The sequence below is a fragment of the Danio rerio genome, chromosome 8 (assembly GCF_049306965.1).
Source record: "Danio rerio strain Tuebingen ecotype United States chromosome 8, GRCz12tu, whole genome shotgun sequence".
NCBI lineage: Eukaryota > Metazoa > Chordata > Actinopteri > Cypriniformes > Danionidae > Danio > Danio rerio.
Genome location: NC_133183.1, coordinates 28717842 through 28740000, shown reverse-complemented (window position 1 = coordinate 28740000; position 22159 = coordinate 28717842). Strand labels below are relative to the sequence as shown.

The following is a 22159-nucleotide window of genomic DNA, read 5'->3' as shown; positions in this document are numbered from 1 at the left end:
TCAGTTGGCATTTCTGTGTGGAGTTTGCATGTTCTCCCTGCGTCCGTGTGGGTTTTCTCCGGGTGCTCCGGTTTCCCCCACAGTCCAAAGACAAGTGGTATAGGTGCATTGAGTTAGCTAAAATTGTCTGTAGTGAATGAGTGTGTTTGGATGTGAATATTTACTATTTTACCTTATGTATTCACAAATTATGTTATGTTTTAAACTCATGATTTAAATTTTGTAAATGTGAATTGTGCTGTGCATGTATGAAAAAACTAATTTTGTAAAAGTATTATTTTTGAGACTGATCTGGCTTCTTACTATCAGGCTTTTTGAAAAGAAACAAGTGAAACTAAAGAAGAAATATAATTGTAAAATGTTATTTTTGTGTGTTTTTGCTTGTATAAAGTTTCTCTTCACTTTAACTGTCCAAATACGTTTTGGGGGTGGCTGTCTGGGTCTCGTGTTGTTTACCCCTCTTCAACTAGAGAGATCACTTAAAAACATCTTCATATTTACAAAGATGCCTTCATTCATTGACTCTGCTAATCTCTTATTCTCTCTGTCCCTTCTTTTACAGTCTTTATAACCTGAGGGATTAGGGAGAGGGAATGTGTGGGTTTGTGTGTGTGTGAGAAAGAGACAGTGCATGGGCGTATACGCACACATTTGTGTGTGTGAAAATCTCTAAGGCTGAGTAAAAAGGGTTGAAAAGTAAACACAGATAAACAGACAATGTTATCAAGAATCCACTGTAACAAAACAACACAATAAGGCAATGCGACATACTTTGGAACTTTTTTTATTGAAACCAACTGAACAAAAAACAACACCCCCAAAATACAAAAACTCGGTTTTAAGTGGATTCTGACATCAGATGGGAAATCAAGATTATGTCGTAACAGGGTATAAAGAGGAATCTGGCAAAAATACACACAAAATGTCATTGCAAACACTCGCCGTGTCTGAAGTCCCTTCTTAATATTAAACATGTATTTTATTTATCATCAGTGCACCTATTACTGATCTCTTAAAGCTAAGCTCTAAATAGAGAGTTACACTGAAGAATGTCAGTGAATAACACGAACCCCACTGACAGTAAAAGAAATGCAAACAACTAGACCATGCAAACGCTTGCTTTGTGAGGAAGATCAGGATTTTAGTAATACTTGCCAATAGCAGCTGCACGCTGGAGCTAAGCTGACTGGAACACATAATAATGCATCCCAGAGGAAGTGATGTCACTTTTGGAATGGGTGACAATTAAGAGCAAAACAGTCAGGTCACTCTGTTAATACACTGCAAAAGAGTAAATCTCAAGCCATTAATGTGTTCTGCTCCCTTATAGTTCACAATGTATCAGTTAATGCCGCTAGACTTGTCAATTACTCTTCTTGAGAACAGAAATATCCGAAGCATCTGCTTATAACAGTTCATACACTGTACATAATGCGTCATAGTCTTATTGGACATATCTGTAGGGGGTAAAAACAAAGAAATTTGAAGCAGATAAAGACAATATGTATTCGTGTGTGTGTGTGATATTTACAATTGAGATGTAATAAAATACACACATACAAGCATTTACTTGCATGTACAATTTGTTTATGTTTATTAAGCCCTTCATAAAAACATTCATCTCCTGTTACTTTATTGTTTTATTTTATTAAAGATACTGTGGGCTCCCACCTTTGGAGAATAAATGAGACTTCGCAGACAAAATAAGAGGATGTTTGTAGGTGTTTTGTGGGGGCATCTTTTTCAAGGGGAAATGGGATGGGGGCACAGTGCCGCTCCCTTTAATGTCCTGGATGGATGGTGAGAGTGCTGCTTGCATTGTTTTTAACATTAGAACAATAGTTCAGAACTTCCCGGATTTCTTCTTCTTCTCTTCCTGTCGAGCCTTTCTTTTCAGGGGCTGGGAAAGAAGGAAACAGAACAAAGCTGTTTAGCACAAATACAGCAGCAACAGAAACAAGCTTATTTTGAATCCTTTAAACAGAAACAAAGATACACTTAGAGATTAGATTATAACATTATAATAGATATTAATAGGTTAACAATTTTTTTGTCTTGTTTCCTACTACAAATATCTAGATTTATCTATAGATATTTTTAATTAAAGGAACACTCTACATTTTGCAATAGGCTCATTTTGATAGTCTCCTAGAATTAAACACTTGTATTTTACATTTTTGAATCCATTTAGCCAATCACCGGGAGCAGTTTTAGCTTAGCTTAGCATTGTTCATTGTATCAGATTAGACCATTAGCAGCTCACTTCAAAATGACCAAAGAATTTCAATAATTTTTCTATTTAAAGCTTGTAAAAAATAATGTCTGCAAAACTGTTTTAAACAATTTAGTTGTGTTGAATTTAAACAAACAAATTAAATTTGACTTAATTTGTTCAATTAAAATTCAGCCCAAATAAATTGTTTACAACTACTTAACATAATGACATTTAGTAAATCCCAAAAATCATCTTTGAATATTTTTTTCAGTGTACTAAGAAAATAAAAAGTTGCTATTTTTTTTAGGCTGACGTGGCTTGAAACTATATTCTCATTCCAGCGTAATAATCAAGGATCTTTGCTGCCATACCATTGCTGCAGCAGGCACCATTATATTAAGAAGACACAAGCTTTTGCATAGGAAAATGATCAAAATGATTTAGTGCTATATAGGCTAAAAGTTCTTCTGCCAGACACAGAGATCAGCTGATTGGGTTCAAAGATGGTAAAACTCAACTATTTAACAAAAGCAAAGTTGTAAAATCAGCCTGTTTTCAAAATAAGTCAAATTGTTTGTTTTTTTAACTGGAGTGTTCCTTTAAGAAACAAAAAGTATCCAAAAGTGGTCTACATCTGTGCTTAAAGACATGATTAACTGTATTTTAGAATAGTAGGGAAAAAGTAATCTTTCTTTTTTAAATAATGGCTATTTTTACACAATAGTGACGTTCAGAAAATTCAAATTCTGATTTTATCTCCCAAATGTAAGGATTTGTTCTCTCAATTTAGTACATCATAGCCATGATTTAGTAATTGTTTATTAATTTCACTTTAGTCATGGCCACAAAAAAACTGAATCTGTTATCTGTCCTAAGAAAAAGGAATGAATTATTACAATGAAGCTATAATTTGGTAAAATGTGAGAACAAATTTAAATGTATTTATATATTATATTTATAAATCTGTGATCATAAGTTGTTTTTGGTTGTTGTTTTTTAAACAACACATAAATTATAATACTATAAGTTAATTATATATTGTGGTTAAATAATTGAGATATTTTTTGTGAAAACAAGACAAAAATTTAAATAAACATTTTTTAGAGTGTATTGCTGAGTTTGATTAATTATTGATTCTGATTCACACTTTTTAAAATTGTTTTAAGTTCAGTTATTTTGGCTCTATGCTTTTTTTAAAAACCTGTTAGTACTACAAATTAAACAGCATGAACAGCACTGGATTGCCACTCCACCTTTACTGTTGATTCTTCAGCTTAACAATCTTATGCAACACAATCTCACGGCAATTTGTAACTTTTTGATTTAGTGGCTAATTCGTATGAATCGTATAATTTAGTACGATTTGCATCACATTATGGCATCCTGAATGGCATTCTAATATTTGATGCGGTTCAGTGGAGTTTTTCCTCTGATATTTAACATTTTAATTAAAAAATAATTAGAGCAGCAACTCAGTTTTGTCAGGCTAAGATAAATTTAAAAAAATTTTAAGCAACTGGGTTACAGTGGGCCGTTCAGTCTGCTGTGGCGACCCCAGATTAATAAAGAGACAAAGTTGAATAGAAAATGAATGAATGAACGAATGAATGAATGAATGAATGAATGGGTTACAGTGATTAATGTGGATTATCTATGAAACAGAAACACAGTTACAGAGATCAAGATGCTGTCTTGTTTTTGAGGCTTTCGTTTCTTTGCAGGCCTACAAACATAGAAACCGCTTACTATTAGCATGCAAAATTTCACTGCCAAAGAAGACACAATGTTATCAATACATTATATTATAAACAGTTGACATTTCTTTCACAAAAAAACAGTGAGACATTTTCTTTGAAATATTGAAAATCTGAAGAAAGAAATGTTTTTTTAAATTGTCATTATTATTAATGAGGGTGGTAAACATTAGCTTTATGATGTTTATGAATTTATAATTGTGAAATGAACACTGATTTTTTTATTTAAAACTGAAATGATTTAGTTTTCTTTTTAAATAATAATAAAAGTCTTACAATATTTCGGCTTAAGGCTGATTTATACTTCTGCGACAAACGGCGGCGTATGCTACGGCATTGACGCATAGCCCTTCGCCGTGGAATGTCAGCGTCTGCATCAGTTTGACGCAGAAGTATAAACCAGGCTTTACTACTAGGCTACTAGAAACAAATTACAGGGCTAAAATTTGGCCCAATCCCAATTCTACCCCTTAAGGCTGATTTATACTTCTGCGTCAAACTGATGCAGACGTTGACATGTGCCTCTCAAAAAATGTAACTACACATCGCAACGACGCGTAGCGCAAGCTCTGTGATTGGTCGGCATGGTAGCGATGACGAATCTGGGCGGGACCGGGAGCCGCGTGAATGGTGCAAGCCTGATGGAGCGATTGTTTACAAGTGTGGAGGCTTTAGGCCTGGTTTATACTTCTGCGTCAAGTGACCGGCGTAACCATCGGTGCATGCAACGCCCATAGCAGTGCATTTACACTTCTGCGCGCTGTCTTTGTTGGTCTGCATTACACTTCCGGAACACTGCATTACACTTCCCAGTGAGGTGTAAATGTTCCTCTGTGTCGAGTTTCTTCGCTGCTGTTTTGCTTTTCCTGAACACTTCCTGGATGTACAAGTGGCTCTAACTCGCTCATTTTGAGGCTGGAACCGGCGGACGAGCAACAACTTTAACTATGAGGTAAACACAAAACAAAACTTTCCATCCGGAGCTCCTTCACAGGACTCCACACTTGTAAACAATCGCTCCATTGGGCTCGCATCCAGCTCGCGCCATTCGCGTGGCTCTCGGTCCCGCCCAGAGTAGTCAGCGCTACCAAGCCGACCAATCACAGAGCTTGCGCTACGCGTCGTTGCGATGTGTAGTTACATTTTTTGAGAGGTGCACGTCAGTGACGCCGACGGCCACGGCGAAGGGCTATGCGTCTGCGCTGTAGCGTTTGACGCAGAAGTATAAATCAGCCTTTAGCCCTTACCCCTACCCCTCGTTTTGCGCATGCCCGTGAAGGGGTAGTGATGTCCCAATTCTCTTTAGCTTGGAGGCGTAGGGCTAAGGGCAAGGAGTATACACCACTTCAAACGAAGACTTTACAGGACCACACTTGAAACCAAGGGGTAAGAAAAAATTCCCAGAATTTTGCAGAAACAGCTGCACCCGGAAGTAAGGAGATCCACAAATTAGTATTTTTTGTCATTATTACAAATTTTTACAACAAACAAACACGTTTTAATATATTCTTCAAAACGCTAAAATAAAGACCTCTAAATTTCGTGATCTATTCGCGATGTATAATCCCTAATCATAACTTGTGTAACGTTACAGCTGTTCCACAACTTTCTAACACTCGATGACACTGGAATACCCTGTCAGAAAAGTCTAGTGGCTGTAAATGAGCTTTTTACAGTGTCAGCTATAATGTTAATGCTGATTTTGTGTGTTTACATTGATGAGTATGGCCACTGTGTAAATGCACAGTACAGTTACGATCTTATTGCCAAATTATATGGTTATGATAACATAACCTTCAGTGATCTCCTGAAGATAAATACCAAAAAATAACACGACTGAAATCACTCCAGCAGTCCCGATCGTCTGATCTCATATGAAGCGAGGACATATGATGATGTGTACAGGTGCTGGAGTGCTGTCCAAATTCTTAGGGGTACATTTTGAAGCCCATCCCCTTAACCCTCGGTTGTAAGAGCCAAGGGAAAGGGGTAGTGGTACAAAAATAGAATTAGGCCCCTGGCATCTGTTTATACTTTGGATAACTGAAATAATTTATTTCATTTTATTCATTTTTATTATGTTCATAACTGTTGTGAGATGTATTCTCTTGTACTATGTTTGTAAATACTCCAATTTAAAAAAAAAAATAGAATTGGGATTGTTGGACCTTTGTGTATCAATCATCAGAAAATATATTTAAGATGAACACACTTTTCTTTATCCACCTGAAGTGCTTTGTTTTTACTATCTGTCAAAAGTTTTCTATTTTTTTATACAAGCACAAGATGTATAATAATTAGTACTACTAGGCTACTGTAGTTATTAGTACAATATACTTCATTGCAGTACTAATGAATGGAAAACAAAGCGATAGTGGTGATACGTTCTTCTGTTTACAAAAAATCAGAACAAGTTTGTTTCTATAGTGCTTTTCACAATAATTATTGTTTCAAAGCAGCTTTACAAATGGTGCACATTATTGCATTACAATCAAAATAAGAAAAGTTAAAGTGTTCCTTATAGGGCGGACATTATAATATATATATATATATATATATATATATATATATATATATATATAGACATAGACAAAAATGCCTGGCGCAAAAGAAGAATGTATTCCATAGGTCAGTGGTTCTCAAACTGTGGTACGTGTACCACTAGTGGCATGCAGGCTTCCTTCTAGTGCTAGGCGAAATAATGGCTGAATAATTCAAATAAAAAAAATGAACACACTTTTACCCTTCGATGCGTACAATAACACCAATGTGATCAGGAAATTGATTTCAATAGGTTAAACTTTTTTTTTATAATGTTTGTTATGTATTCTATCATTTGAAGCTAATTTCCTCCCCACATTTGTAACGGTTGTTGGGAGCGTATCCCGTATTTTTATATCCCAATGTTGACAGGTATAGTTTAATCACTTGCTTTTCTGACACAAATAGACTACTCTAACGTGCAGAAAGCAGATCTAATTTGTAATTTAAATATATAGATCCAATTCATATATCTAAAACACAAGTTAATGTTTAGATTTCAAAGATCAAAATTTATCAAAAAGAGTTTATATATGAATATGATTACATTTTATCTTATATTTATGAGGTCCAAGGAACATTTCCAGGTTTTAATGAATAGGCTGATAATACTTTACATTTAAGTACAGTAGTTTTCGTTTTACTTTTTAAGAACAGCCGTCATTTTCAATAAACTTTTAAAAGCACACTATAATTTAAACATTGACGTTTTATTTATTTTTAACTGTAAGCAAAGTACAGTGTTAATGTTCAAACTATTTATAATGTTTAAAGTGGCTGACAATAATAAATATTCATTATAATAAGAATTAATCTGCCTAGTTTTTAAACTACGGTGTGCTGTAGCTTCTTAATTAGGCCTACACTACTGTATTTTAATACTGGTCATTATGGTGGTATCTGGAAAGACAATTTTTATTTTTATTTATTTTTTTGATGTGGTACTTATGGAGCTAGATTTGTTTCTTTATTATACAATCAAAAAGTTTGAGAACCACTGCTATAGGTGGTTTGTCAAGCCCATCCTACAGTTATAAAAGGATTGTAAAATTAAAAGCAGCAGAACTTTATGATTTGCCCAAAGCAGACTTGGCTTGGCCTATTGACTTCCATAGTTAAATACAGTATATAATTAAAGTCAGTGGCTACAAGATTCCAAATTTATATAATATATATATATGTGTGTGTGTGTGTGTGTGTGTGTGTGTGTGTGTGTGTGTGTGTGTGTGTGTGTGTGTGTGTGTGTGTGTGTGTGTGTGTGTATATATATATATATATATATATATATATATATATATATATATATATATATATATATACATATATATAAATTTTGAAATCTTGTAGCCACTGTGTGTGTGTGTGTGTGTTTGACAAACAACTAAAGGGAATGAAAATGATGTCATAATCTTCATTGTAAGGTAAACTATGCCTTTAGGACCCCATTGTGAAAAGAACAAATTTTACTTTCATTAAATGGAGAGAGAAAATTTTTCCCCAAAATTGTAGCCACAGACTTCAGAACATTTTATTGGTTTGAAATAGGGGGTGAATATAATTACCCAACTGTCAGTATATATAGATTTTGAACTGTAAGAAAAGTAAGTGTTGTTTAGTAGTTGTACTCACGAGTACTGGCCCATTCTTCTGACAACCAGGATGATTATAGCGATGACAACAATTACTCCAATCAATGCGCCGATTACAATCCCCACCACCTGTCCAGTGCCCATTCCTGAAATGAGGAAAATCACCACATTTCATGTCAAAATCTTATACATTACTCCATCCTCAAAATGTCATACTCCATCTCTCTCCAGCTGACCTTCTTCGTCCACTATATTTACTGGTGACGGTGATTCCTTGCCATCTTCATCTGTCGTCCCTACAACATGATCAGTTGCGGCTCCAATTGTGGCTTCAGTGTCGTTTTTTACTTCAGTTCCAGCTTTTGTTGATTCTGCTGCTGCTGCTGTTGAGGCTGCAGGTTCTGTTTGTGTCACTTGTGGAGCTGTGGAAGCTGCTGGTACTCCTGCAGTCATGACAGGCATTTTTTCTGTAGTTTCAGAAACTGGTGTTTGTGTTGATGCTACTGGAGGAGATGTTTCTGAAGGTTTTGGTTCTGAAGTCGTTTCCAAACTTGTTGGTGGCGTCGTCGGACCTAGTATAAGAACAATAAAAAGCCTCTTACAAATCTTGAAATCCAGATTTTATTGACATTCGTTTTTGAAACTGACATAAGCTCTAGAAATATTCTATACACACAGAAGGTTACCATGAACCCTTAATGTCAAACTTGTATTTTTTTGGGGTGATTGGAAACCTGCAACTTTAGTGCTCAATATTGGAATAAAATCTCCATTAAACTAAGAATATTTAAAAAATCTAAAGGACATTTAAAGAATGCTTACTATAAAGATTATTTTGTGGAATAGAAGATTCTTTGAATGTTCTTTAAGCAGCCATGTATAACCATTATTGAAAGTGATTGAAGTCAGAGGCAGAATTTTATAATGATAAATAATATTATGACCTGTAAAATACTGTGCACTATTCTGTTGAGTTCATGTTTTCAGATGTTTGATGTAAGATGTTTGAAATCATATCATAGGCTAAATTGTGTGTAAATGTGTGTGGATGTTTCCCAGAGAGGGGTTGCAGCTGGAAGGGCATCTGCTGCGTAAAAACTTACTGGATAAGTTGGTGGTTCATTCCACTGTGGCGACCCCGGATTAATAAAGAGACTAAGCCGACAAGAAAATGAATGAATGAATGAATATATCGCTATGCGATCATTCGCAGTAGTCATATAGCAGAATTTGCAATGTTGAGTCTGGATTACATTTGCATGTGTTTTTGAGGCCCATGACTCGCTGTATAAGGATTTTAAAAGCATTCAGGCATAAGAAATTGTACTGTTAGTAACTTTATTAATGATTATTTTTATTTTTACTATTCAATTACTGTACCTTAATACTGTTAGACAAAGAAAACGATAAAACACTTTTGTTTTGTTTTTGGTAACTTTTCTTTATTTTATTTATCTTTGATTTTATTTCATTTGTAAGATTTTATGCAGATTCCCTCCCCTACAGAACCCCCCTAAACAATCAAAAATGATAAATTCTTTCTAAATAGAGATATTCGAGACATCTGGTAAAATTGTTTTCATGTCACTAATATATACCACAGACTAACAAAATATTGCAATGTTTGATTTTTTTAATATTGTGTGTTATTCAGATTTTTCTAAATGTTGTATAACAAATAGTATAGCATGGCACTATTTTTAAAAAAAAATAACGTACCTGAAAATAGATATACATTCATCTGCCATTTTATTAGGTACACCTGTCCAACTGCTCGTTTACACAAATTTCTAATCAGCCAATCACATGGCAGCAACAGTGCATTTAGGCATGTAGACATGGTCAAGACGATCTGCTGCAGTTCAAACCGAGCATCAGAATGTGGAAGAAAGGGGATTTAAGTTACTTTGAATGTAGGGTGGTTTTTAGTGTGAGACAGGCTGGTGTATTTCAGAAACTGCTGATCTACTGGGATTTTCACGCTTAACCATTTCTAGGATTTACAGAGAATGGTCCGAAAAAGAGAAAATGTCCAGTGAGCGGAAGTTCTGTGGGCACAAATGCCTTGTTGATGCCAGAGATCAGAAGAAAATGGCCAGACTGGTTCGAGCAAACCATGTAAAGGCAACAGTAACCCAAATACACTCATTACAACCGAGGTACGCAGATGTAGCGTACAGTCCACAGATAAAATTTCTTATTGATTTTATCACGGTCTGGCTTTGGTCGACAGAAGGGTTTTACGACTCCTGGCTCCAAGAAGTCTGGATTTTCGTGACAGCTTAAGTAATCTAGGGAGCCTGGAGAGATAGGTCTGTCACTTCAAAGACATTCCTGCTTAAATACACACACACACACACACACACACACACACACAACCACGAGGCTGTTCCGACAGAAAGAAAATAAACTCATCAAATCCTGAACCAGCACAAAACTAAGGTGTTACAGTATGTTTTGTAAACTTTGTATCTCATTTCTGACTTTTCTTACCTGTGTAACCTCTCTTATAACCTGTATGCATGTTCCCTTTAGGCCTTTGTAAAGCATAAATATTGGAAGGATATGAAAAATTATGTTGATGTACTTTGAAACCCCCCATGTTTGGTACCGATGGGTTTCTGCTAACATTTTACAACACATGATGCATAGAGCAAGACCATAACTCGCATTGCTTTATTCTTTAAAGCCCTGTATTAAATGCCTGTCCGCATGCTTTAGGCGGACACTCAAATTTGCATACGAGCAGCCTCGAGACAAAGGAAGGGTTTCCGCTCGAACTTTGTACTGAAACCATTGATCAGAATGCTGAACGGGTTGTCACGTGCCCCGCAGGTATAACCAGACCTTTTGCCAAACATCTGAGCAGAAAGAAAAAGCGTCCGAACAAAGAACATCAAAGAGGTGGCCTTCGGGCCAGGCGGTTTTCCTACACCGCATGGACTTTCCCACCACGTTTTCTTTATTTTCCGGCAAAAGTAAACTCAGTTTAAAGTTTGCGATCGTGTTCGTCAGAACTGCATTACAAACTCCACGCATCAAGAAGGACATCAAAAGGAGTTTTCATCACGACGGAAGAGAGATGCATAAGAGAGACCTCCAGACATGAACGACCAGGTGATTTTAGTTATGCGATTAAGCTGTGCCCCTTTTATCAAAAGGTGTTTTTCTTTAATCTTGGTGATCCTTAATGGTGCGTGTGGAACTGACAGCTTTGTCACTCAGGTATAGATTTACCTGAAATCTATATTTCCACGCTTTGCTATCTCTCTCTGTTCGTACATGTTTTATAGTCCCGTATAGACCCGATATCTCCACGTGGTTTACCTTTGTTCTGTGTTTAATGTATGTTTGTGCGTTTGTTTGTTCGTTACGTCTGACTAGTCAATAAATTCCATTATAATCAAATGAATTGTATTGTTTGCCTCACGAGAAAATGTCACTGAAATACAGATTCCCCTGCCTAGCTATTATAAGTTGTTTAAAACTTTTTAATGATTAATCTACTTCACAAGAAGTAGCAATTAAATTCCCTTTTTCTAAATGAATAGATTACCGTGTCCGCTCGGAAGAGCGGCGGCTCTGCTTGTGTTTGTTTGGTCAAATTAACAATAAATTGATCCGGAATATTAATGATTAATAATAATTCGTTATTGTTGATAATTAATATTCATAATCTGGGAATCCGCTCGGTCGCGCGAGCATGATCATTTACAATCATATGTTTGTTTGACCAAATTGACTGAAGCTTAAGCCGGAATATTAATAATTAAGAATAAACCGTTACTGTTGATTATTAATATTCATAAAATGAGCTAATTTCATGTTACACAGAAGAGCATCTCTGAATGCACAACACGTCCAACCTTGTGGTAGATGAACTAAAGCAACACAAGACCACACCAGGTGCCGCTCCTGTCAGGAAACTGAGGCTACAGTTTACACAGGCTCACCAAAATTGAACAATAGAAGATCTGGAATAACGTTGCCTGGTCTGATGAGTCTTCTGCTGTGACATTTGGATGGTAGGGTCAGAATTTGGCGTCAACAGCATGAAAGCATGAATCCATCCTGCCTTGTATAAATGGTTCAGGCTAGTGTTGGTGGTGTAATGGTGTGGGGGATTTTTTCTTGGCACACTTTAGGCCCATTAGTACCAATTGAGCATCGTGTCAATGTCACAGACAACTTGAGAATTGTTGCTGAACATGTCCATGGCTACTTCCAGCAGGATAACCCACCATGTCATAAAGCGTGTATCATCTTAGACTGGTTTCTTAAACATGACAATGTGTTCACTGTACTCAAATGGCCTCCACAGTCATCAGACTGTGCAGACCTCAATCAAATAGAGCACCTTTAGAATGTGATGGAACAAGATATTCTCATCTTGGATGTGCAGTTGACAAATCTGCAATAACTGCATAATGCTATCATGTCAATATGGACCACAATCTCTGAGGAATATTTCCAGCACCTTGTTGAATCCATGCCACAAAGGATTAAGGCAGTACAGAAGGCAAAAGGAGGTCCAACCTGGTACTTGTAAGGTGTACCTAATAAAGTGGCCTGTGAGTGTAAGTTTCTTTGGATAAGTGCTTGCCAAATGAAGGAATTTTTAAAGTTATTAACTGAATGAAGCATCAGTTTAATATCTGAGACTGTACCACATTTATTATGGGTTTTGTCATTTGTCATGCCAAGTACAGTTGTGTTTCATAACACACACCCCCAGATGCAGATATGAGCTGTGTGTGACCTGAAAATTTACATCCAGTCTTTTCCCTCCACAGACTTGCTTCTGTCAGTTTTATGATGATGACCAACCGTATTCTGTTGCTCTAAGAATGTGGCCTCAGACGTTATATTTCAACATAAGGGGAAAGCTCAGCATCGGTGAGTTGGATGAAAATGGAGAAATTCCAGAGGCACTGACGATGTTTGCTTCTCTAGTGGTCGTATCAAATGGGTGAGCCAGAATTTTCTCATAGCTTGCCGTTAACAGTGAGAACATTCCAGCTTCTCCATCAGCCCAATCAACACTCACTTACACATTGACTAAGAGTTTGGATAGAACCACAGAAAGTCACACCCTAACTATTCAGCTCCACACTAATGAGATCACTTCCTTTCTGCATCATACATTTGACCAGACTAATTGTCTCACTTCCTGGGTGGAGCCGGCCATAACAGCACAGGAGGAAATGAAAAACTGGAGTACAAAAAAAAACATGGCAAAAAAAAAAGGCTTGTTTTCTTCTAGTGGTTTATCTGAGATCTTTCTGCATCACTCACAAGGCCTCAGCAACCGAAAAAAAGATCTCAGATCTGTTCTAGTGTCAAAGCCAGATGCACTCCATATGAGAGACTTTCTCTTGGCGATCTGTTGGGAACCGCCCTTTACAAAAACACTACCTCAGCTTCTGAACGGCCCACTTTAAAATATCAAACTCAGCATGAGTTATAAAGCTCAGCATGCATTAGACATCAGCTCTGAGTGAATTGAAGGAAAATTAATGTTTGGGTTATTGTGGTTTTGGTAAAGCAGATTTCATCTTTGACCAATTTGTGATTTTAGGAATCTGGAGAGGTTTCCATTCAAATAAAAATGGTTCATCATTTATTCATACTAATGTAGTTTTTTAGTTTTCTGTAGAGCCTAAAAAGGGGATTTCTGAAAAAGGATTATGGATACTTCTTTAATATAATTAAAAATAAAATATATAATTTATAGTGCAAACAAATCTCATTTAAAATATATGAATTCATTGATGCAATGATGACTAATATAGTGTATAAATGTGTTGAGTTTTAAAAGCTTTATTTCCCTAATTGTTGAGCTGCATATAAAATAACCAGTATATAACTGAAAGTCAGTACGTGTACATGGACACAAGGGCTGCACAATACATCGTTTCAGCATTGATATTGCATAGTGATCATTCGCAATAGTTACATTGCACGATCCGCAATGTCAAGCTTCATTTTATTCGCCCCTCAAGAAATTTGAGTGAAATTATAGCTAACCAGGAACCGTACTGTTGAGTGATTGTGAAGTTTAACCTGAAAAGACTGAAAGATTTATTTGTTTTTAAAGCCTTTAAATAATTTGTGTACAAGAAATTAAAACAATGAATGTTTAATGCATTTAACTTTCTTTTTACAATGAGTTGGCCAGTTTTATTTGCTTTCATTTGATCATACTCAAATACAGTTAGACCCACCAAAATTTTTTTAAATAAATGCAGATTAAAAGTCATCCCAATAAATATAAATATACAAGTTCTTTCCCAATTGAGCTATTCAAGTGATCTGGTGAAATGATTATATTCATATCGCTATAATAGTCACAAAAAAACTAAATATCACAATGTCCGATTTTTCTAATATCGTGCAGCCCTAATGAACACCAATAATCAGATTGTAATACGATTTAGACAATACTCTGATTAAGAGTCTACCATGTAAATGGCGGATTTGTAATTAATTCAATCCGATTAAGATCATAATTGAACTAAACAGAACTTGAATCAAGACATGTGGATTATGCCGATTTTAGTCACAATATTGAAGTGCAGACTAGTAAACATACTAGTAAACACTGCAATCAACCAATTGTCTTATTCAGATTAAGGTATAATAATTTGATTACCGATGTCCATGTAAACGACCTTAAAGATAAGCACTTCAAATTAGAAAAGAGCAGCAATATATAGATGTCGAAGTTATTTTGAAATCAAATTTCCATTAATGGTTTCCAGAAACATTTTTGGTTCTTCTAAGAATTTTAGAGAACTGTTTTTTTCTCAGTGTTTTTTTCACTATAAAAACCTTTTGGTGGAATGAAAGGTTTTCATGGATGTTCAGGTTTCTTCATGGAACCATCATCAGCTGTTAAGAATATTTATTTTTAACAGTAAGCATGGTAAGTTTGATGATGGCAGATTTTTTTTTCATATAAGGTTTCCACGCAATTTGTTATATAACCCAGTTAAATGGACTCCCAAAATAATACATCAAAAGTAGAGCTCTTATGAGAAGAGTACTTGTTTATTTGTTAGAGGTAAAAAAAAAGAATAGAAAAATCCATTCTGCTGTGCATATCACTTTTTTTTATATATTACCCCAATCAAACAAAACTGTCCTGTTAAGAAGCATATGTAGGGGTGGGGTGTGGGGTCAGAGATCAGAATGTCCTGTGTGAATGTGTGTAAGTGTCGGTTTGTGTGTTTATATTAATGTTCTTGTTGACTGCTGCTAACAATCAGCTCATTATGTTTTTAGACCCCAACAATTAGTTCTAAGTATGGCTCTCTCCCCCTCCAACCACACACACACTCACATAAATACACATGATGTGGTGGGAGGAGCAGAGTATAGAGAAAGAGCCAGCTGTTCCCTCTCTCTCTGTTTCAGAGTTATATGTGCTGCATAGACATCAACTGTAACTACTATAAGTTAAGATTAATGCATAGTGTTACTCATTAGAAAATAAACACACATATCCTCAAAATAGCCATTATGTCCCAGAGATTACATGTTAGTTTCAGCTTTTCCCAGGATGTGTCTGTGAGGTTTCAGATTAGAATGATCTCTCAGATCATTTATTATTTCATGTTCTGAATGGCTATTTTAGTTGGAAGGAAAACACTTTTGTCTCTTTAAATGTAAATGAGCTGCTGCTCCCTGCCCCATTATAGAAGAAAGGTGGAGCCTTTACATGAGATGTCTCAGTAAAAAAACATGGAAACTAGCTTTGGATACCTGTGGTACTTTTATTTTCATACTTAAGTTTGCCAGCCTTGCTTGCATAAATTCAGTTTTTTATCATTATTTTTGTGGTATAACCACCTGCTTCCCAGATAGTCATTGTCTTTAAATAATTTTACGAAAGAAGGCTTAATTTTAAGCTTCTTAAAGTATCATCTGTTAGTATTGTATAGATTATTCGCTTGGAAAAAAATGTTCTCAAAGTGATCGTAACTTGTTTCTTCACATCTTTAGCGTTTTAGCTGTTGTCTGAACTGCTGTTGCATTACATTTATTTATTTTTGATTATATCTTTATCGTTATCTTTATATTTATCTTTATGTTTCTTTGATTTGTTATCAGTATATCACTGCAAAGATATTCTGATTGTCTTTTTACTTCCAATCAAACAACAAAAAAATTAATTGTGAGCATGTTGGGGCATTGAATTATCTTGTATATTACATGTGCAAGAGTGCGAGGATGAGCAATAAATTGCTAGTTGTTGTTCAATTAACTGCCACTGGTAGCACAAAACAAGAGTTACTTGTACATTTAGCATCGCTGAAGCAGCAGGGTCCATTATTTGTATGTGAATTACTTAGCAGAATTTAATTATCAACGATTTAACACGATTCACTATTGTTTCATTGTTCAAAATTCATCTAACATATTGTCAGCAAGAAGCTAGACTATAAGCTAAAACCTGCTCAGAAGCAGGCTTATTTCTTATAAACAGGATTAGATAGTTGTATTTCAATCAAAGTCTAAACTAAAAGTTTGACCAACTGATTATATTATCTTATAAGAGTACAATGTTGTTAAATGATCTATTGTCTAAATTAAAAACAAAAACAAAAATAAAATTCAAACCCTTATGTAATCAACACTCCATAAATAAAGGCACATAAACTGTCAAAGGGTTTTACCTTTTCAGGTGGTACAAATACAACAGTTTTGTACTTTTTATGGATTTATATGTCATTTTATATGTAATATGTAAGAATAATATGTACTGTTAAGATATCATTATGGACCTTTTATATACAAACTGGCAAACTAACTACTAACTTTATTGCAGTTTAGTATGACTTTAGTGCATACACAAGTGTTTATGATTCTAGACATGGCCAATATTCATTGACAGTTTTTTTGTGTGTGATGTGAAGGAATAATTGGAAAGTTATCATCATTTAACAATCTGTTTAATACTATGAATTTTATGTCAAGTTCCTTCTCATGACTGATAATTAAATATTAATCATATTATGTCATTGCTATGTGTTACCACCAGCCAATCGCTGCCCTGATAATCATGATTTAGAGAATCTAAAGATGATTATTGTTCACAACACAAGTGCAAGCACACAAAGTGATTTCAGTTCAAAATCAAGTTCCTTCATCAAAAATCAGAACATGTTAGTTTGTAGCACAAATGGTTTTACCATTTACTGCACTTTATTTTTCAGTTAATTACTAGATATCAGATATGGGACTTTCACACGTTTACAGGAAGCAGCTTCCTTTTGCATTGATGAATGCAGCAGATACAATGCTGCCATTGGCGAAAATCCATCTATCTATTCTCCAAACCACTCACAGGAAAGGTAAAAAAAAAAAAAGGTACAGAATTTGTCCCTAATTTGTCCTATTTTGACTGCTATGCCAACATAAATAGTGAAAATAACCCATCAAAAAAGTCTTTAAGACCAAGCAGAACCCTCTGTTGTCTGTTGCTTCGGCGTGACTTTAACTAATCAGTTTTGGCCAATGCAAACAAATATTAAAATTTTTACAATCTGATAATGTACGATATTGTTTTTAATAGGGAAACATTTTACAAGTAACTTTTATTAATCTTGGACCTTATTCTAGAAAAAAAGACCAGTAAAAAGGCATAAAGCACCAAAAACGGGCCACATTAAATTCATTTTAATACTATTTTGGTTATTGTTGTTATCCATGAATTTACAAATGTACTTTCTTTTTTTTACTAAAGTAGCTGAAAAATTTGTGGAGATCTACATTATTCTTTTATTATTATTATTATTATTATTATTATTATTATTATTATTATTATTATTGAAATGGCCAAATTCTGACTGAGGAAAGTTGAATGTGCTGGCCAGTTTGTTATTTTCCTACTATAAATGACAATCAACTACAGTTTTTAATTAAAAAAAAAACAGATTCTAATTTTTTTTCTAATGATAAATAATGTAAAACATTTATATTTTAAAATCATATATATTTTTCATATTTTTTATTATAAATCTTCAGAAAATATTTTTGGTACATCAAAAAGTGTGGTTATGATGACCATCCAACAAGCTAATTCACCAACAAGTGTGACAACAAAACTGCCACGAAATGCAGTATTTAAGTCTCATAATTAAATAGAAAATGAGGTGTATGACTGCAAAGAGGTCCACTTTTGAAAAAGAAAAGAACCACCCCTTTCACTAGGCTGGCTATGGGCCTGTATACTTTTTTACTTGGTTATAAGAGTACAAAAATAACTAAAATACACATAAAAGGGTTCTTTACATTCATGGTTCCATGAAGAAACATTACCATCCATGAAAACTGTCTTTATAAAAAGGTTCCTTAATAAATTAAAATATTTTCCATATTAGAACTTCTTGTTCTATGAATGGATCTGAAAAACCTTTTTGAACCTTTTGTTTCAGAAGTGTAATAATGTTTTATTAACATTCCTGTTAAGTTTTGGAAAGTTTACATTACGAACACCATAAAAATTTAGGAAATATTTTAGCAAACATTCTATAAACATTACAGGAAGCATCTGTTGAGTAGATACTTTTATCTTCAGTTGTGTGTATGAATTAATTCAGATGAAGCAGATCAATTCAGAGACTTAATTTCTGTCAGACACTTCTGATATCTTTCAAAATCAATAGTCTTTCATATCACTATTAAAAAAATCTAGGTTATTTCATTCCAAATTTGGATAAAATAGAGACAAACCCAATCTCTAGGCCACAGTTTTTAAAATGCATTTTTAACTAGCTTTAACCCAACAGTTGAGAGTTTGTCTATTTTTGGGTTGAAGTAACCCAGATTTTTTTTATTTTGAGTTGTATAATACTAAATATGTTCTAAAATTTAGAGAGCTCTCAAGCTGAATGTAAACTTGATTATAACATCCAAAACAAACAAAAGAAGCTTCAGGATGTGTCAGTGCTTTTTGGATATACACTGAAAAAAATGTTCGATTGGATTTACAAACCTATATTAAACAGATTAAGTTGAACTTTAAGTTCAGCCAACATGTAAATTCCATTAACCATTTTTTTAGTGTAGGATTTAAGCATGCAAAATTACATTCACTGGCACTCGAAAAAGTGATAGAAAAGTTCAAAAGCCTTTCACATGGCTAGTTTTAATACAATAGTCATGTAAATAAAGGCTTTTTAACTTCTACTAAAGTTGATTATGTCAGTGAATAGGCTTGGTCTGAGTTTGTGGTTGTAGTCAGGGTTCATGAAGCTAAATTAACACACCTAATACACCCAATACGTCCATGTGCTCTCATGTGTCATTGTAAGTATACCATTACTCTATTCATAACACATAACACAACACTGACTGTGGCATCTGAAAAGCTGAAAGTTCACACAACAACAACATGCACAAATATTAACCAGTTCTTCCATTAACTTCCTCCATATATTAAAAGTTTAAAGAGGGCGGAAACATCTGATGAAGTCCCATTTTTAGCCCAGGGAGTGGCACCATGCAGCAGAGCGGGAAGAAAGCGAGACAAATGGCACAGAATAAAGACGAAGAGAGACAGAAGGAAGTCTGCCACTCCTCTGATTGCAGGGAATGAAGTTTTCCAAAGTCTCAAACTTGCTGAGCGTTTTAATGGGATGTTTAGAGGGCTGTAAGCGACCCTGAGCAGTGAGTCAGAGGCGCTGCAGTTTAAAAATAACTTTCATGCCCCTCCGACCCACCTCGTGAAGGGGTGAAAGCTTGATACCCCGCCAAAGATGGTTACAAGCAGAGGGGGGTGAAGGGAAGCACGTACAAAATAAGCGCATGCAGGGCGTCTCTCTTCTGTCTCTCTTAGGCCTTTTATCCAGCCTGTGGACTAAATGTTAAATGCTTCCCTTAAATACAGAGTGGCCTCTATTAATACCCACTGGTAACCCTGCCTAGATTGAGAGAAACAGGGAGAAATGGAGAAATAGGCAGACGCTGAGTAACTCAAGGCTGCATGGTATATGATGGTGTAACAGTCATTGCATTACATCATTTTCCCAGCACATGGTCCAAAGGAGAGAAACACTGTATCAGCACATGCCTGGATGTCTAAATAATGTTTATGACAAAGTGAAGACACTGAAACATTAAGTAAATTTCCATAAAATATATATATATTGTTAAAATAAACATAATATTGTAACTTAAAATAAAATGCATTTAAATAGCTTTATATAGCTATAAATGCATTTATAGCTTGAATTTTTTTATATTTTTGTTAATTTTTTCTTTCCATTTAAAAAATGTTAAAATTTTTAAACAAAGGTATTTCTAATTTTCATTTAGTTTAACTTACATTGCTAAAATAAACGAAACCAGCAGACTAAAAATTAATACAAATATCAAAATGCTTAACAAAATCACTAAAATTAAAAGTTTTTCATTATTTTTCCTTCAGCTTAGTTCCTTTTTTCCACAGTGAAATGAATATAAAGTATTTAATGCATCTAATTAATACAAATACATGTTATTAATACATTTAAAAAACATCATACAACACATTATATTTAAAAATTATGAGTGAATTGAATGTATTTATAGTGAAAGTTTGTGATAAACATACTCCACTGTTATGTTTTATTGACAACTTTAAAATTTAATAAACAAATTTTATAAAAAAAAATAATACAAATATTCTTTCATTTTTATACTCAAATGTGACGCCAAAATCAGAGAGAACAAATATTATTTTTAGTAGGGATGTACTTACTATAATCAGACTGAACAGAACTGTAATGAACAATATGGTCACTAAAGGGCAGAAGTTGATGATGGACAGAGTGTGAGAAAGAGAGCATGTGTGTGTGTGTGTGTGTTGACTTACTTGCTTGGGTAAAGGTACAGAAAGGCCCTGTCAGGGTGAGCAGCAGCAGCAGTGTGATTTTCATCATGGTCTCTGTTGGTCACTATTCTCCAAGTCAAACTTCAGCAATCTCACAGGCTCCTAAAGCAGTCAGCAGAGGCTGTGGATGAAACGCTCTGATGTGTGGCTCAAGGTTGGTTTGAATGGAAAGGGGCGGTGAGGTCTGAACAGAGTCTTCACTGGGCGAGGGGGTTGGGCACTGCTGTTAGGTGGTCCTGCCCATATTGAAGTCTCTGTCTGTCTGTCCTGCTCTTTCTTTGGGACTTTCTCAACTGTTTTTTTTTAATGGACTATATTAGACACCTATAGCTTAAAAATTATACAGTATGTGACTTAAAGAGTCACCCCAAAACTAAAGCCTTAAAACAAATGGTATGTTAACTGGATTTTTTTTTAAATATTAAAAATAAAATTGTTAAAAGTTTTGTTTGTTCTTTGAGACCAATTTGAGACTTTTATTTATACTCAAAATACAAACAAAATCATAATTTAATGAAATCCAAGAGAATTCTGTTCATGAAAAAGTCTGTTCACCTAAGTCTGACCTTTCAAAATTCATAAAAAGTTCAACTAATAAATCTATATGAATTGTTTGTAGGGCTATGTGATCCTAAATAAAACCTTTTCATCAAATAAAGCAATAATAGCCTACATTGTATCCCCTCAGAAGACTTCAGAAATCTTTTTACATGTTTTTTACGTGTGTGTGTGTGAGTGCATGTATGTATGTATGTATGTATGTATGAATGTTTGTATGTATGTATGTATGTATATATATATATATATATATATATATATATATATATATATATATATATATATATATATATATATATATATATATATATATATATATATATATTATTTTTTTATTTATTTATTTTTTTTGCTCTGATAATAAACACCCTGGATTTAAAATAACATAAATGAATTAAATGTAAGAGTGAACTATATCTATCACTTAAGCAGCACAACGTATCTGTCTTTCATAGGCATGTTATGTAAAGTAATTGTGTGAAATTAAATATGTCATCTCCCTGACTAAAGCCAGTTAAATTACAGAAGTTGTTATGGACAGGTCACTTATTTTATGCCTAAAATTAAAGGATGTCTAACTCTATTGCCACGAGTCCCAAGCTAAAACCTCCAACAGTTCTGTTTA

At 34.5% G+C, this 22159-nt stretch overlaps 1 protein-coding gene across 2 annotated transcripts; it reads right to left on the bottom strand.

The window, feature by feature from the left end:
- Positions 1-768: 768 nt before the first annotated feature.
- si:ch211-156j16.1 lies at positions 769-21170 on the bottom strand. 2 transcript variants are annotated; one of them, XM_005167045.5, is made up of 5 exons: positions 20959-21138; positions 8336-8671; positions 8140-8245; positions 3890-3938; positions 769-1900 (listed from the first exon to the last, which is right to left on the bottom strand). In XM_005167045.5, the coding sequence occupies exons 1-5, from the start codon at positions 21023-21025 to the stop codon at positions 1844-1846; spliced, it is 615 nt and encodes a 204-aa protein (XP_005167102.1). In that variant the 5' UTR covers positions 21026-21138; the 3' UTR covers positions 769-1843. The 2 variants fall into 2 exon arrangements, with proteins under 2 accessions (XP_005167102.1, NP_001119889.1); NM_001126417.1 differs by lacking the exon at positions 3890-3938 and having other exon boundaries at positions 20959-21170.
- Between the last annotated feature and the right edge of the window lie 989 nt (positions 21171-22159).

What these genes read in the sequence shown, in the direction of transcription:
- si:ch211-156j16.1 (XM_005167045.5), bottom strand. Translation starts at nt 21,025, where the DNA reads ATGATGAAAATCACACTGCTGCTGCTGCTCACCCTGACAGGGCCTTTC. An exon ending in CTGTACCTTTACCCAAGCAA is followed by an intron (nt 8,672 to 20,958) that starts GTAAGTCAACAC and finishes TTCTTATACTAG; the next exon opens with GTCCGACGACGCCACCAACA. An exon ending in AGAAGAATGGGCCAGTACTC is followed by an intron (nt 3,939 to 8,139) that starts GTGAGTACAACT and finishes CTATGTTTGTAG; the next exon opens with GCCTGCAAAGAAACGAAAGC.